Source organism: Dendrobium catenatum, unplaced genomic scaffold (genome assembly GCF_001605985.2).
Source record: "Dendrobium catenatum unplaced genomic scaffold, ASM160598v2 fragScaff_scaffold_1178, whole genome shotgun sequence".
Lineage (NCBI taxonomy): Eukaryota > Viridiplantae > Streptophyta > Magnoliopsida > Asparagales > Orchidaceae > Dendrobium > Dendrobium catenatum.
In genome coordinates this window covers 773,661-791,340 of record NW_021319640.1, presented here as the reverse complement: position 1 = coordinate 791,340, position 17,680 = coordinate 773,661, and the positions used below count along the sequence as shown (strand labels likewise).

Sequence of the window (17,680 nt, the reverse complement as noted above, 5' to 3'; positions counted from 1 at the left end):
TCAGAAAGCATTTTTTAAAAAATCTTAATGTAGTACAACAATTAGATCAACAACTACATCAAATTTAAATAAAAATCTCATATATATATATATAATTGTAAATAAACAAATTAATTAAATATAATAATATTATACTACACCTTTTTTTCCTTCAACATTATTTTAAAATATACATACACTTGACGCACTTAGACTCGAAATACAAACAAAAAATAACTGAACAGCTGAAATCACAAGGTCGCAAATCAAATCGGTTTAATCGCTCATACCAAGTAACAGTAACCAGGAAAATCACTTTGGATACCTGAAAATATTTAATAGTATTTCGCCAAAGCCTTCTAACTTCAACACTCAACAGAACCACACCGACCTCTAACGATATTGAAATTAACCAAGCTTAAAATAAATTTCATAAATAAAATGGAATTATTACAGACACATTGGATAGCATTATCATTTGAAGAATCTCTTTATAATATTTAGTAAAATATCGCATTAAAATCTATTAATATGATAAAATTGATCCAAATATAACACTAATTAACTAACAATTCTGACAATTTAATAAAAAAGATTTACAAATATAGTGGTAAAATAAGCTATATCTTACAAAGCATCATCGATTCAAATAATTTATCAATTCCTCTCACAGCAGATAACAGGATCGAAAAGAACAAACACAAATAGTCACATAAGAAAAAATAAATAAATAATCAGCAAAACAAAAACTTATTAAATATAAAATACTTTAACAAATCCAACAGAGGTCAGCATTGTAGAACCTAACAAATTTAGGCTTCGTTTGGAACTTCTTTATTACTGATTTTTTAAATAAATTTTTAAAACAAAATTTTTTTTATTTTAAAAAGTATGAAAACTGCTCCTGGACAACTCACATTAGAAATCATTCCAAAAAAAAAACTTCTAAGTATGTAGTCATAAAAAATAAACCAGTAAGTAGAATTACTTCGGTATTAAAACCATCCGAAAGACATAAATTCAAGCACAAGTTACATGCAAGAGGAGTTCAAGTAGGTTTATATAATTATATTCAAGGTTTTCTAGATTTATATACCGATCTCTCTTCATTTAGATATCTCTACCAGGAATATCTCTGGCAGCGTTAGGAGGATTTCCTCCCTGATATGCTGAAGCGCCAGGTTGACCGCCCTGAAAACCTCCATTGCCGCCACCCTGGTTGTAAGCACCATTACCACCATTACCTTGATTAGAAGGGCTGCCATTTAGGTAATTGGTGGAGCCGAAGTTTCCTTGTGAGGAAGCTGGACCACCACCACCAGTAGGGCCTCCTTGGGACGCTTGATTACCTCCATAATAAGGGGTAGAGCTGCTAGGCTGGCCTACCGGATACATTGGGTTGCGGGGAAGACCAGCTTGATATCCTTGGCTGACAGACTGGCCGGCTTGATATGCCTGACCAACCGGAGGTCCGGACTGATAACCCTGGCCACCAGGTTGACTAGCTTGATAACCCTGGCCGCCAGGTGGACTCACTCGATAACCCTGGCCGCCAGGTGGACTAGCTAGATAACCCTGGCCACCAGGTGGACTCACTTGATATCCCTGGCCATTAGGTGGGCCAGATTGATAGCCCTGGCTGCCAGTAGCACCTGCTTGATAGCCCTGGATGCCAGGTGGACCAGCTTGATAACCTTGGTTGCCCATCACACCTGCCTGAAATCCATGGCCGGAGGGTGGACCAGATTGATAACCCTGGCCACTGGGTTGAGCAGATTGTGGTGGCCCAGTTTGATATCCATATCCAGGCTGAGCATTGGGCGCTTGATTAGAGAAGGAATTTGGGTTTGAAGGCATCGGATTGGGTGAATTCTGTGGTGGCACATTATGTCCAGACTGTGTGGGAGATGCAGCATTCTGAAAATTTGGCATGGGAGGAGCTTCTCTACTTTGGTATTCCCGACTCTGCATATTCTCCCTACGTCGTTCGAAATTCCTTGACCGATCAAAGTTGCGAGGTCGGTCTGGGCGTCTGTTCCTCTCATTGGCCCGACTATTGTTCCTCACCCACTCTTCATGGTATTTTGGGTCATATGGAACAGCTTGCCCATCAATAAAAGGCTCTCCTGTGGGATAAAAGCAGAAAGAGTGCCAAAATTAGTCTAATTTAGAGAACAATGAACTTCCAGCATAGCAATAACACTCACACCAAATAAATGAAAAAAGCGCAATTGCTAAAGCCAAAGCTGTAGATAACTAATAAAAGAGATTATATATACTATAGCCTCTTCACATTTACCCTTCAACAGCATAATCATACTATTTTTAACGTTTTCATTATTGTTTGTTGTATCAATAGGTTTTGGCAGGAGACTAATAATCAGAGTGGCAAACTTTCATTCAAAATGTTCTATAAAGTTAAATTTATATGTAGCTACTAAGCTCAATTGCAACCGTGAAAAGATTTACACAACTTAGCGAACCGAACATGGCTTAAAATTGCACAATTGGATATTGAGGTATTTTTTTATTTGTAAGGCGAGGTATAAACCTCAAGGCGTTGAAGCGTAAGCCTATTAGACATCAACCTATACATCAAGAAGGGTTAGACTACGTAGTTTTTTTGTCATGCATCAACCTATACACCTAAGAGTAGTAAGTCTGTTAGCCTCAAGGTGTTTTTTGTTATGCTTGTTAATCTACATCAATATGGGGAAGGCGCATTTTGAGTAGGTGCAGACTCCTTAAGGAAGAAAAGAAACTAGAAAGGAATAAACCAAAAATCTTACTTCCTGAATTCAATTACATCATTTGGGATCTATTTATAGTATTTACATAAACCGGTTTTGGGTTTAATAAAAAAATAGACCAGCTGGTTCAATACAAAAATAAAAGAACATGCATTGGGTTTAGGACGGGTTTAATACCAAAATAAATATAACCACGAGTTGTTGTAGTGTTATCAATCATTGGAAAGTTTGCTTCGTCTTCTATGATAAACTTTAAATATTTTATTATCTTGATATCAATTTTCTAAATTGTTCATCCATTCTTGACATTGTTGTTGTACTATCTTTGAATCCAAAAGAATATATTATTGCTTAAAACTCCCATCATCATGAAAAATAATCTTACCCTCAAGGTTGAGAGATGGAAAAGAAATAGAAAGAGCTTTCATGTGTAACCCTTGGTACCAACTAGTTGCATGTCCTTCAAGATGAAAGGAAGCTATGCTAACACAATGATAATCAAGTGTTGTGAAAATCGAAATATTCTCATGCTTTAAAGGTCCATGTTTGACTTCGAATCCATTAAAGCAAGGAAGTTTAATTTTCATTGATTTAACAAAAGATAAACTTGTAGGAGATGATGGCGGTTGTGAAGAAGGGATTCGATTGGCAGAACAAAGGATGATGCCGGAAAAAGAAGGATATTGATGGAGTGGAGTAGGGGGTCAGTCAATGAACAAACTATCAAGTTTCTTGTCAATAAAATGCATGAAAGCGTTGAATGGTAGTAGTGATAATAGAGACAATTTTAACATTGGCTTGTTGTAAAGATTTTTGGATTTGGGAGAATTGTAATTCTTGATTGGTTTGCATTGTTCGGAGAGCTCAGGCCAAATCTGCATTTTTCATGTTGAGAGGTCTTTGGTGACTACCGAAAGGGAATAAAAGATGTGGTTCTTGATAGAAAGAATCGGGGGACCTGATGCAGTCTTGAAAAGGGGAAGGAAAAAAAAAAGGAAGTTCTGGCATAGCAACTGGCCGAATTTGTTGCTGTTTGGGCTGTCAAAGGACCTCCTGGTCTTGAAACTGATGTTCTTGATGCTCAAAATGTTGTAGGTTGGTAAAACCGTTGCTAGAATGTGCTGGCTGAAGGTTTAAAGCCGTGGCTGGAACATGTTGGTTGAAGGGAGGCTGTCCAATGGGAAGACGTGAAGGGGGATATTGAGGATCCTTGCAGGAATCTTGAAGTTTACAAGTAAATAAGGTGGTGGAAGGAGCTGGAAGCAACAAACTGCAGCTGGCAGTAGAGATACCAGCAGTTGACTTGCGTTGCAGGCGACAATGAAAGCCCTGATGAAAACAATTTGATGAAGAAGGGCAAGAGTGAAAGACCAGCAAGCGTAGAAATGGCCACTATTTTTAATGCTGCAGGAAGTGATGTTCTTGATGTCTACTTTTAAAATCAGCAGGTCTCCAAATTGCTGGTCTTGATGTTTGCTGTTAAAAGCAGCAAGTCTTCAAACTGTCCATCTTGAAAGGAGAAGAAAGGCTGCCAAATGCTAGAGCGAAGGTACAGAATGCAAGGACTGATCTAGCTACCGAGAATGTGAAGGTTCAAGGGTGCCACATGCAGGTTGGCTGCAGTAGATTTGCAGCTGGAATGTTCATGGCTGAACTGAAATCTGTAGGGAGGTCTCCTGGCAAAAAGGAGAAGAAGGTACAGGGAAGACTTCAAACAACCCAAGTTGGCTGGAAATAGGCTGGCAAAGGCGGGTTGTGGTTAGCTTGTTCAACTGAAGAAAAGTGGCAGGAAAATGAGGTTCTTGTGCAGTTGAAACGGTAGAGTATTGAAGGATAGAAGCATCTTTGAAAGAGGAAAAACATGTACCTAGGTGGCTGGATAGACCTGCAGTTGAAAAGAAGGCTGCAGTCAGATTGGCTGAGGACAGATTGAAGGCGGCTGAAACACGCTAGAGAGGCTGGTGGCCAAGAAACTTGAAGTAGAACCTGAAGGCTGAGGTAGAGCAGTGTTTTCTGATGGAGAAACAATATCTTGGCGGCTAAAATGAAGGTAGGCAGTAGTGGAGGAGACTGGCCAGATGAAGAATGAGGTGAAAAGATGAATTTAGCACAACAAGAGCACCAATTGTTATGCTTCTTGATCTACGCCAAGAAGAGGAAGGCATCTTTTGAGTACATGTGGACTCCTTAACGAAGAAGAAGAGAGACTAGAAAGGAAAAAATCAAAACTTATTTCCTAAATTCAATTACAGCATTTGAGATCTATTTATAGTGTTTACATAAACCGGTTTTGGGTTTAATAAAAGATTAGACTAATCGATTCAATACAATTAAAATAAAAAAACATACAATAGGTTTGGGACCTGTTTAATGTTGAAATAAATATAACAACTAGTTATTGTAACCGGACCATTGTTGCAATGTTCTCAATCTTTGAAAGATTGGCTTAACTCTTCTTCTATGATAGACTTTAACAATTTTATTATCGTGATGTTGATTTTCTAAATTGTTCACACATTCTTGATATTGATATTGTAATATCTTTAAATCCAAAAGAATATATTATTGCTTAACAAAGCCTCAAAAAAAATTTGTGTAAAGTGAAAATAAAAGTTATAAATGATTTTTATATAATACTCAAATAATACAGTAAAGAATAACATATTAACTTTTTATTGAATTTTGAAGTAAAAATAATAGTATACATATAAAATAAACAATTGCACAATACGTAAAGTACAAGTGATAAATTGCATTTAAAAGAATTAAATCCAAATATTAAAAGATCAAAACAATCTTAAATATAGAAATTGCATAAAAGTATCATATAGCATTAAATTCAACTCAAAATTCCTTGTTTCTCATTTCCCGACTCATCAATATTTAATTTCTAAAGAAACTGAAATAATAGTCAATAATTCAAAAATCATATGCACTGTCATCACTAAGAAAGATCATATTTGAGTCATCATTATAACAAATTGGTCTCCCACGTGCCGCATCCTATGGAGTACATTGCCTCCCAGTCTACTTCTTCATTTATTTCAGTCATCTTCCTCTTTCATAAATATTTTTCATCAACTAAAGATTAGATTAATAATCCAAAATTTTAGATGAGGTAGTGGTGGTGTACAGCTTTTGAGTGATCCCCGACGGTGGCTACGACAGTGGTGGTTATGGCGAAGGTGGCGGGCTAGAGATTTGAGGCAATCGAGAAGAACTTGATGAAAAGGATGGATGCATATAAAAGGCAAAAGATTAGAAGCAAAGCAATCTTCCGAAATTTAATACGCAATCAGTGAAGGTCAACAAGATCAGCATATATATATAAGAATGCACTCCGCAACAAAGAAAGTAAGCTTTTCATAAATAATATTTAATCAACTTTTCATTAAAGTTAGATGGTATCAACAAGAAATGCATCACTATTAAATGTGCCGTTGTTTTGTAGAAAAAACAAAGTATAAGCATATAGTTTGGAAAACTAAGTACTTGACTAGAGTAAAAGACCATATTTATCAAACTGGAAATAAAAAAAAAAAACTGATCATAGTAAATCAAATTAATATGAAATCAGATATGAGGTTCGTTTGGTTGATTGAAGTTAGAAAACATGTTTTGAAAAAAAAATGAATTTATCAAATTCCATCGTTTAATGAATGTAGTACAAAATAAATATGACCAAACTGTACAAACATCTTCAAAAATCCTCAATACTAAGGAGTTCAATTCCACACTCAAAATTAGTGAAAACAAAAGTATCACCATCAAAAACATTATTCCATCAACTAACAACCAAATGAACCCCTAGAGAAAAATCAAAAAAAAAAAAAATACATGAACATTATTTTACTCCAACGCCATAACAAAAAAATAATTGCAAATCAAGAAGAACATAAAGCATGAAAAAAATAAACAAAATCTAAAATCTTATAAAATATCTTAAAACTAACCTAACAAGTTGAAATTTGAATTATACTGCATAAAGACTTAAAAAGGATTAAAAAGAGTAATGATAGCTGTATAACTCACAAGGCACGCCATATTGGAAATGTAAATCATAAGAATAACCAGCTGATTGTTCAGTAAATGTTAAGAACTTTTATGAAAAAACTTCAAAAATCAAAACTATCAAGCAAAAACAAATAATCATATAAGAATATCACCTCCATAGTCTTTCTCTTTAACATTAAGATAAGAATCTGGAAGTACCCAGCGGACACCTGGAAGAGCTGCATTGACCACAATAAAGAAGATTAAGAGTATGAGTTGTAATTTTGGCCATACCTTGGGATAAAGAAGCAGCTTAAAAAACCATACCCTTGATTTTGTACGATAGTTCTTCAGAAACAAGAGCTCCAAAGGCGAAGTAATGCTTGGTCGAAACAGAATATATTTTCATTCTTGCCTCCTCTTCGCTGCAAGAAAAAAAAATCTCATGAAACTGAAAGCATGAGAGCTATGAATTAAAAGCAGTACATTTATTGCAGCAAAATAAAGAGTTAATTTAATGGACAAATAAGCAATACTAATGTCTATAAAAAAGCACATATGGCTCACAACATAACCAAAGAAAATCTCCAAGCCACTAAATAGATGATAAATGATATGCCCTTCCCAAGTTTCATCCATTCAAATGTCCTAACACTTATTTTAGGGGATGTTTGGTAGCAGGTTTTAAGCAGGATTTGCTGTAAACCTGCCAAACGAAATAAAAAAACTGCTCATAAATCCCAACTCCATGTAAATTCCAGATCTATCATTTTTTGTAGTAAATCCGGGATTTGGTAAATCCCATCATTTGATGGATATTACGGGATTTCGAATTTCTGAGAACAAACTCCCACATCCTTGTTACCAAGCGTCACCTGATTCGCATATATATAACATGCAAAAGGGTAAAAGATTGTTACCTCGCACAAGCTCCGATCAAACTTTTGATCCTACAAGAAAAACGTTTTCTAAGGAAGCTAAAATCCTTTAGTGACTTTCAAACTATGCTTTATGCAAAGCAGGTGAGGTCAAAGATAGGAGGAGGAAAAGCAAACCCTAGATATGCCTAAGGCTATAGGAAGAGCAAAGACAATTACCAAATAGGATAAATTAAAGAAATAAATAGACAATTTCAGAGAAGAACACTACCTACCCTCTCCCAACTCCAATCTACTTCAGCTTTTCTTGTTTTTACCTTTTTATTTTCTTCATTATGGGCTACAACAATGGTATATGATATGGGAAATACAACTAGTCAATTGGATAATAAAAGAATTAATATCATGGCATTATAAATAATAATTTTTTGAGGTCCTAATTTTTAGGTATTACTCTATCATACAATTTATAATTAATATTTAGGCCTTTATTTAGAAGGTAAAGATTAAATGATAATTTTTTGTTTCATTATTTTTGATATATCATAAAAAAATTAACTTGTTCGGGCATGAACGTCGAGGCAAAATCAAGTTAGAAACTTCCGAAATTAAATATGGGACCATCTGAACTCCGATTTCAGCAAATTTATAGTCCAACTGAACATCTCTAAAATACGAACCCAATGGCACTAAATTCGACTCAATCCGAGCCCAAATGGGTCCAAATTGAAGACCCAAAGCACATTTGAAAAGTTCAAACTATAAATTGGATGACCAAAAATGTGACATGCTTATAGTAAAATCAAGTGGCTCGACGAAATGAATCCAAAGAGTCCAAGATCATTGAATTTTGATATCATTAGAACATTCAAATGCTTAATAAACAGTCCACGATCAATATCGTCCGTACATTCAAACCAGTCTCAACTTACCCTTGATCTTCCTCGTATTTACTGGTCATGCCACTCTCAGAAAACTATAAATAATCCCTCATTCTTCATGGAAGTGGGATCAAAAAAGGAAGGAGGAAGTGGGGGAGAAGAGAAAAAATAGAAGAGATGAAGAGAAACTTGAGATCTAACTTGCCACCAAGCTCCTCCTCAACCACCGCCCGGTCACTAACTATCGCAAGACTTACTCTCAACCACCAATTGTCGCCGGACTTCCGCCAATATTGCCAGAATTACACTCGGCCACCGACCATTGTCAGACTTCTGCCCAGCCACCAATTATTGTTGGACTTCCGTCCAGCCACCGACTATCGTAGAACTTCCCCCCGACAACCATCACCAGAAAACTGTCTTTCTCCATTGCCGTCTACCGACTACGGTACTTCCGGCCTCTGTCGCCATACTATATTTTTTCTGACCTTTGTCACCCGTCGAATATGGTCCTTCCAACCTCCATCACCAGACTATGGTCTTTCCAAACTGACGCTCACCGACTACAGTCCTTTCGACATCTGTCGCCAAATAACCGTCTTTTTTTCTACTGTCGCCAGCCGACTACGGCACTTCCGACCTCTGTCGCTAGACTTTGGTCTTTCCGACCTCCGTCGCCCGACAACGATCCTTCCGACCTACGTTGCCAAACTACGATCTTTCCGACCACCATCGTCCATCGACTACGATCCTTCCGACCTCTGTTGTCAGACTACGATCTTTCTAACCACTGTCGCCCGCCGACTACAGTCCTTCAGACCTCCATTGCCAGACTACGAACTTTCCAACATTTGTCGCCCGCCAACTACAGTCCTTCCGACCTCCGTCACCAAACTACGATCTTTTCGACCTCCGTCACCTGACGACTAATGTCCTTCCGACCTCCATCGCCAAACAACGGTCCTTCCAACCTCTGTCGCCGAACTACGATCTTTCCGACATCCGTCGTCCATCGACTGCGCTCCTTTCAACCTCCGTCGCCCGCCGACTGCACTCCTTTCAACCAACCACAATCACTCGCCTACGGTCTTTTCAAAATCTGTCGCCTGCCGACTATGGTCCTACCGACTAAACGAACATGTCAATACTAATTCTACCAATTCCCACCATGTAATGCACTTTATATGAGGTATATTTGCTATATCAAACCAAGGTCTTCCCTCAAGGAAGAGCCTCATTTGTAACTTACTGCAACACTAATGGATTCATTCAAACTAAGCCGGGCCAAATGATTTTCCCCCTTCTCAGGGATTTCCACGTAAAAGCTCTAGCGTCTTGATAGGAAGTGCTTGTATTCACAAGCAACCTATCCAAAATCGGCGAACCAACAGCAGCCAAATGGCTGTCCACAGCAGGAAAACAGCAGATTTCTGCTATTTACAGCAGGAAAACAGCACTTGTCCGGGAAAATACGAGAGAAAACTCAAGAAAAGACTTGTATTCCACTTAGACGATGAATAAAAGAGCAAGATACAATTGATCCTCAATTCGAGAGGAGGATCGATCTCTCCCAAATCTCTAGACGCCGCTAGCGCCCAAAGAAATCCTAAATCTACGAGATCTCAAATTTCAGCCAAATTCAAGATGCCCAAACCCTAGGAAAAACAACTATTTAATGCATACAAATCAAAAGGAAATCCCTAAACAGCCCCTACATTCAAATTTTCCTCTCAAAACGCTAAAAACGCTTCCTAAAATGCTCTAATGGGCTGGTCGGGCCGCTCGATCTCCGCAGGAGGCGGAGATCTCCGCCTGTTTCGCGATTTTGGCCCGTGAACCGGTCCCGCCTGGACCGGCTGGACCGGTTCAGTGGACCGGTCTAACACGTCTCTTATGAACGTTACACCCTCCTTTTATTAATAATTAATTAATTGATATATATAATAAGTATATTTTAATTAATCTAATTAGGATTGATAAAAAAATTAAATTAAAATTATTAAATTCAATAATATAAATTAGATATAAATAAAATTAATCAATTATAAAATATTAACAATTAATTTGATACTATTAATAAATTATTCGAATTAACATATTTAAATCCTGAAGTAGCAAAACAACTCATTAATAATTAACCGGATTTAACTTCTATCATACCAAACAATTTTCAGGATTTACTAAATTCATAAGTATGGGGCTATTTGGCAACGAGTAGGATTTAACTCTAGCAAGATTTAGTAAATCCTACAAATCCAAATTTAGTAAATCCTAGCTATGTTAAATCTCAAAAACTGTTTGGCACGATAATTGTTACATCTCATGAAACTACTTAAAAATATAATCCAAGATTCAAGGTGGTTGTTGATTCATTACAACAACAACAAGCTTTTATCCCACTATATGGGGTCAGTTACATGAATCCTCTTTTCTCCATTGTGTCCTATTAGGAGTCAAATTCTCATTTAAAACTAATAAAGAAATGTCATTTCTAATATTTTCTAACCAAGTCTTCGTAGGTCTAGCTCTACCTTTCTTAACATAGATAAAATTTAATACATCTACTCTCCAAACAGGTTAGATGTCCAAACCATCTAAGGCGGCTCTCTCTAATGTTATCTATCATTAAAACTACTCCAACATTTTCCCGGATATGCTTGTTTCGCATCCTGTCTCTAAGAGCAAGTCCACTCATCCACTTTAGCATCCTCTTCTCAACAATACTTAGTATTATGCTTCTCTTTTAACATCCAACATTCTGCACCATAAAGCATTACAAGTCTCGCCACCATCTTATAAAATTTTCCCTTAAGATTGAGTGGTACTTTTCTATCACACAACAAACCCGAAGCATTCTTCCACTTCCAACAATCCAACTTGAATTCTACTAATAATATCCATATCTATTTCACCATCACTCTGAATAATAGATCCAAGAAATCTAAAACGAGTATACTTATTAATGACTTGATCGCTCAAAAGTCACAAACCCCCCACTAGATCTATTACTGCTAAAATTATACTCCATATATTCGATTTTAGATATACTCAAACGAAAACCTTTAGACTCTAAGGTTGATCTCCATATTTTGAGTTTACCTTCAACTCCCTCTCTAGTCTTATCAACAAGAAGAATATCATCAGCAAAATGCATACACCAAGGTATATCTCTTGCAAATGTCTAGTCAGAACATCCAAGACTAAAGAAAAAAAGATAAGGGCTTATAAATCATTAAAACTTAAAATTTTTACATCGTAAATTGCTTTTTTAGACACCTTACGAGGCTTGTATATCTTTCTCAATTTTCAAAAATTTTACATCTGAACCAATTATTATGATAAGCTTCTTATTTTTAACTTTTTCTTGCACATTTTGATTCAACCACCAACTATTTTTATTATTATGAGTTTTTTCTTTTAAAACTTCAAGCACATCCTCTACAATATTCTTAATATTATTATCTACTTTATCCCACATAATAATCGCTTCTTCATGCACAGATAAAATGTTAAGATTTTGAATTTTATTCTAAACAATATTTTTGTTAGTGTTTTTTAAAAGCCCCCATCTAATCTTAGAAAAAAATTTTACTAAATTTTTCATATTCTGCCCCTTCATCTTAAAATCAAAAACTAATAAGTGAATTTAAAGTTGGGTTTTGAATTAAATTTTCATGCTAAGTATGCATTATTTATTAATTTCAATTTTAATTATCACTAATAAATTATAAAGATAAATAGTATAATTCATGGTTTAAAATTGCGCAATATGAGGCTCGCCTTGAGGCCCGCCTTTGCGCAATTCCAGTAAAAAGCGCCTCGATGCTTACGCCTCGAGTTTTTGTTATGAGGCTTGCGCCTCAACTTAGTTGAGGCCCGCCTCGCCTCACGAATGAAAAACGCCTCAATACCCGAATACGCAATTTTAAACATTGGTATAATTAAAAGCTAGCTTAATTATTAAATAATTTATTTACTAATTATAATATTAATTATATAATTACTTATTTAGGTGTTAATTTAATAAGTATTTAACTACTAACTATAAGTATCTAATTAATTATTTAATTATTATTTGAAATAACAAATTATTTAATTAATACCCAATATTAATAAATTAATTAATTATTTAAGTGTTATTTAATTACCTATTAATTATTAATTAATTATGTAATTATTATTATTATGTAATTAATTACTTAATTATGTAATTATTATTTACAATGCTAACTATATAGTTATTTCTATTTCAAATTATATTTAGCTAATTAGATTAATTCTTAGGGTTTTCTTCCACTTCGCATGATTTTTAGCTTCATTGTCATTTTGCTTTGGCTTCGCATGCTTCTTTGCTACTTCAACTTCATATGCATCATCAGAAGTAGAATTTTAAAAGAGTTGCCAAAGAAGCTTCTTGGCCCCTTCGACAACATTGCTCCTATCAAAAGTAAGGATGGGATCTTGTTGCATAGGTAACCACCTTTCTTCCATTTCGCACGGGTCTTAGTCCAAGTCCTATAAATCAGCCGAACTCTCAAATTTAATAAATTTGATATTTACGCCAAAAATCGGGTAACAGAGGATTTATCTCACCGTGAGATTGGCAGGATTCTCAAATCCCAATTGGCAAGATTTATACTAAATCCTGCATAAATATGGTTGATAAACAACCCTTATCAGATTTATTAAATCCTATTTGAGTTAAATCCTACTTGCAGCCAAACAGCCCCTTGAATACTTGTTAACAACAAATGGGACAAATGTCTTTTTGGAGTTGTGGCGCAAAGCGCATGCCATTTGAACATGATGCAAACCATACAATAATTGTAAACTTTTGAAAACGTATACAAATTGAAGCATAAAAGGAGAAAAATCCAGTAGGGCGGAATCAGTCGAATTAAGCAATATGGCAATACCTAACTAAATTAATATTGTTGGAGATGAAGATTCGACTAAATCAATCAAAATTAGTGGGAAGAAATATCCAACAACGACTGAATCAAAGGACAACCCTTAAACTACGGCGGAATCAAACGGATGAGGATCCAACAACGACAACGTCAGGTGATGGAGTAAACATAAGAACATAGGAGAGGGCGATAAAATCAAACGAAGGGCTCAGGCAGACCTTCGCAATCACGTCGCTTCCTTAGCGTGTGTCGAACAGCTCGAGAGTATCTTCATTTCATTTGTCACTCACGAATCATGAGGGTTAGGGCAGTAGGATAATAAAACCTAACTAATTATTTTAATAATATTTAAAATTTAAATATTAGATTATCCTATAAATATAAATATATTTATAACTATATTAAAAATCCCTAAATAAAACTGTGTACTATTTGCGCCATTGCGCACAAATAGCACACGTCATTTTGAACATTTGTGCAACGCCATACAAATAGCGCATAGGTGCACCATGCGACGCATTATTTTGTGCCATTAACATATATGACCCCTTAGGCTCTAACTGGGAAATAAATCGTTTTTCAATTGCTTAAAAACACCTGTAATGCAAATTTAAATCGACTCAAGAACAAGACGATGCTCAAAAGGTTAGCCAAGGAAATACTCACGTCACATTTGACAAAAAATTAAAAATATATACATAAAGGTATTTGCAAAATAAGTCACCAATTAGGATAATTCCAAAATTACTGCAATATGCTCATAACTTAGGAAATGCAATACAACAAACGTAAGGGGTTGTTTGGCAACTAGGATTTAACTTTAATAGGATTTAATAAATTCAAATTTAAAAAATCCTATTAAAGTTAAATCTTGAAAATTGTTTGGCAATATGAGTGTTAAATTTTGCCTATTTGGCAATGTAACCCAAAATTTAAGAAAGTTAATTCATTAAAAACACAAATTTAATTTATGATTTAATACAAATTACTTCTTTATTTTAATTTAAATTATTATAAATAAATAAAAATAATAAAAAACATAATTAAAAACTTAATTAATAATATAACTTAGGTATATTAACTAGCTTAAGTCAAATTAATTAGGGGTGCAAACGAGACAAATCTAGCTCGAGTCAGGAATGCTTGAGCTCAACTCGCTAGCCAAATATCGAGCTTGACTCACCAGAGGAAGAAGAGCTCATCAAGCAGCAACTTCGTGGCCCGTGTACGCCCTACGGGCCACAACCTAGCCCACTGCCCGTGTTAGACTCTATTCGATCCCGCGCCCCAATCTGAGGCCGAGACCTAGCTCGTTTCCCGCGTCCGACTCCGTGCGATCCTATGCTCCTACTTTGTGTTCTCGCGCTACTATTTTGCAATACCTCCTCCGAGCTGGTTTGCGAGTAATCGAGCCGAGCTTTGGTTGGATAAAACTTGAGCTCAATAAGCCCAACAAGCTCGAAATCATGTTCAAGCTCAAATCGTCGAGCCCAATAACGAGTTGAGCCCAAGTTGGCTCGCAAGTCAACTTGACTCGGTTGCACCCCTACAATTATTATCATAGATGTTAATAATTTAATTAATTATATAACTACTATTATTATTTTGAATAGTTCTCTAACTTTTATTTAGAATATTAATTATCCGAGTTAATTTTTGGGTTTTCAAGTAAACACATATTTTGGAAACGGGTCAAAAAATCCAAACCCAGACTCAACCCATTTGCCCAATTGGTTGACCCAAACCCGAATTATTCGGGTGGGGTCCGAGTCGGGTTTCAGGTTGATTCGAATATTGACACCCCTAATGAACTAGCCGCTAAAAGTCCTCCTTCGACGAAATTCCTTATTGTCGAATCAAAAGTCACGATAGTTCACCATTCTGCCTATTGGATCAGAAGTAGCGACGTGAGCTCTCTGTTCTCCTTTCACATGCTTCTTCAAACTATATCCACCCTTTGAATCTCAGCCCGGGCTAGGGTTCCAGATTGTAAAACTCCATATTACCTCCCTAATAAAAACCTACAATCTACATACAAAACACTGAGAATAATATGAAGAAAATGTACCAAGAACCAAAAGAAATAAAGAGCAAAGCTCACCTTCCCACAACTTGGGCAAGAGTTTTGATATAGGAATCAATGATTTCATCCCTAGTCAATTTCTCGTCAGGCTTCTCCACGACCACAAGCCAGTGCTCGAAGTCGCAACCATCAAGGAGGATGGTCTCTTTCGGTGGCCGGTTGCTCCAATTCGGGGACGGATCTTGGATGGACGAGGTCGTCGATCGAGTCGAAAAGCAGCGACCAGCGGCACTGCGGCAATCAATGATGAGGCGGAGGCCCTCGCTAACAGGGACTAGATTTCGGAGTTGCGTAATCTGCGAGTGGCGAACGGAAAAGGTCCGATTGGCGAAGACGCGAGAGGCGGGGGTACAAATGGTACGAAAACGAGATAGAAGAGAGTACGCCGTCGCCATTGTAGAACGCGATGTAAGGAAAAGATGAGAGAAGGATTGGAGCAGAGGAGTATTGGAGCAGATAAGAAACCCTGGAGAGAGATTCGGAATAAGAACTAGGGTTTTGGTTTCCGGCTCTGAGCTATATAGCGAGCTTTACTCTGGGCCATATGGATCGTGTCTAGGAAGCCCATTTCGTTTGTCTTACGAGGGGAGGGTATTTTTCTAATTTAGGTATTGCAAAGAAATGCAGTATAAAATAAAAAATAGAATTAAAAAATATATTTTTAAGTTATTTGAATAAATATATTGCGGGCAGCTCGGGCAAGGGCAGGAATCAAATTTTTTTAAATTAAACGGGTTTTCGGGTTGACCCGGCAACCCGTCGGGTGAACCCGAACCCAACCCGTTTTTGTAAACGGGTCGGTTTCCCGGACTCGAACCCGACCAGCTTCGGGTTCGGGTCAACCCAAACCCGAAAATTTCAGGTCGGGTTCGGGTCGGGTATTCGGGTCGGGTCCAATATTGACAGATCTAAGCAATACTAACAGTAAGAAAGTTATAATCGGGGTGGTTGGCGATTGGTGACAGCGGTATCAATGATGGTCGGTGGTGGCGGCCTACTATAGCGGGATTGGTTGTGGTTGCTAGCAGGGACAATTTTTGGTGGTGGCCAGTGGGGGATGCTGCTGGCAGTGGTGGCCAGCAGAGGCGACGGCCAGCAATGGTGGCCGGTAGTAGCGAACAACAATGATAATATTGGTGTGTTTGCAGTGTATTTGAAAATCACCCAAATTGAAGGAATTTCAAATACACTCAAAATGGGGTATTTGAAATGCACTTTTTTACACTTTATATTTTACTTCAAACCAAACACCAAAATTTCTAAAATTCCTACATTTTGAGTACTTTACACCCTACATGCATGCAACCAAATAGCCCCTTAGGTGTTTGGTTTGGTAAAAAAAGTAAGATTTTTTTTGGGAGCAGTTAGGGCAATGCCCATATTTATTAACTATAAAAACATAATTACTGCAAAGCTAACAAAAGGCAAAATTACAACTCAATGAAGAGAAAACTAGAAAAATTCAGCTACAGTAAAAATAAAACATTGCTCAAACTCAAAAACTAAAAGGTCTAAGGTTTGAAAGAATGTAGCATATTTGAAGTGTTTAAAGTTATTTTGATGAGTATAAAAAGAATGTATGAAATTATTATTATTTTATTTGGCTTCACAAAAATGAATGCAGTTTGAAGTTTAAAATGGTAGTGGTCGACTAGCGGCAGTAGTGGTGGTTGGCGGTGACGATGGAGGTAGATGGTGCTGGAGATGAAGTTAGCCGATGGGGACTCCTAGTTGAACAGGATGGCTAGTGGTCAATGGGGACTCCTAGTAGCAAAGGGTATCTGGTAGTCGGTGACAGCAACAATGGTAGGCCAAGTGCTAGTTCCTGGAGGTTGTCCGTCATGGGTGGTGGTGGTCGATGGTGGTGGTCAAATGGAGATAGGAGTGGTGATAAGATAGCGTGTTTGTCGTGAAAATGATTTTTCATTCAAAATTGGGAGAGTTTACTTTATGTGAAAAATGAGCTAGAATACTTTGTATTATATTTAGAATACTTTGCACTACATTCTTTCTTCATCCAATCAAATACCAATATTTTTAAAGCCTTGAAAAAAAAAACTTTAGAGCTACTTTACTTCTAATCACTGAGAGCATTTACAATAACTTTCTAAGTACTAAATGAAAAAAAAAAAGACTTAACGGGTATAATTTCTTCTTTAGTTTGCTTCAACATAAGTTTCTATTAATTTTTATCTTGAATAATTTT

At 36.6% G+C, this 17,680-nt stretch overlaps 1 protein-coding gene across 1 annotated transcript; it reads right to left on the bottom strand.

Moving 5' to 3' along the window:
• Positions 1–933: 933 nt before the first annotated feature.
• LOC110115213 (multiple organellar RNA editing factor 8, chloroplastic/mitochondrial-like) lies at positions 934–15,984 on the bottom strand. Its single transcript, XM_020848385.2, has 4 exons — positions 15,493–15,984; positions 7,050–7,147; positions 6,896–6,961; positions 934–2,105 (listed from the first exon to the last, which is right to left on the bottom strand). Exons 1-4 carry the CDS (start codon positions 15,867–15,869, stop codon positions 1,090–1,092), a joined length of 1,557 nt encoding a protein of 518 aa, XP_020704044.1. The 5' UTR covers positions 15,870–15,984; the 3' UTR covers positions 934–1,089.
• Positions 15,985–17,680: the final 1,696 nt, after the last annotated feature.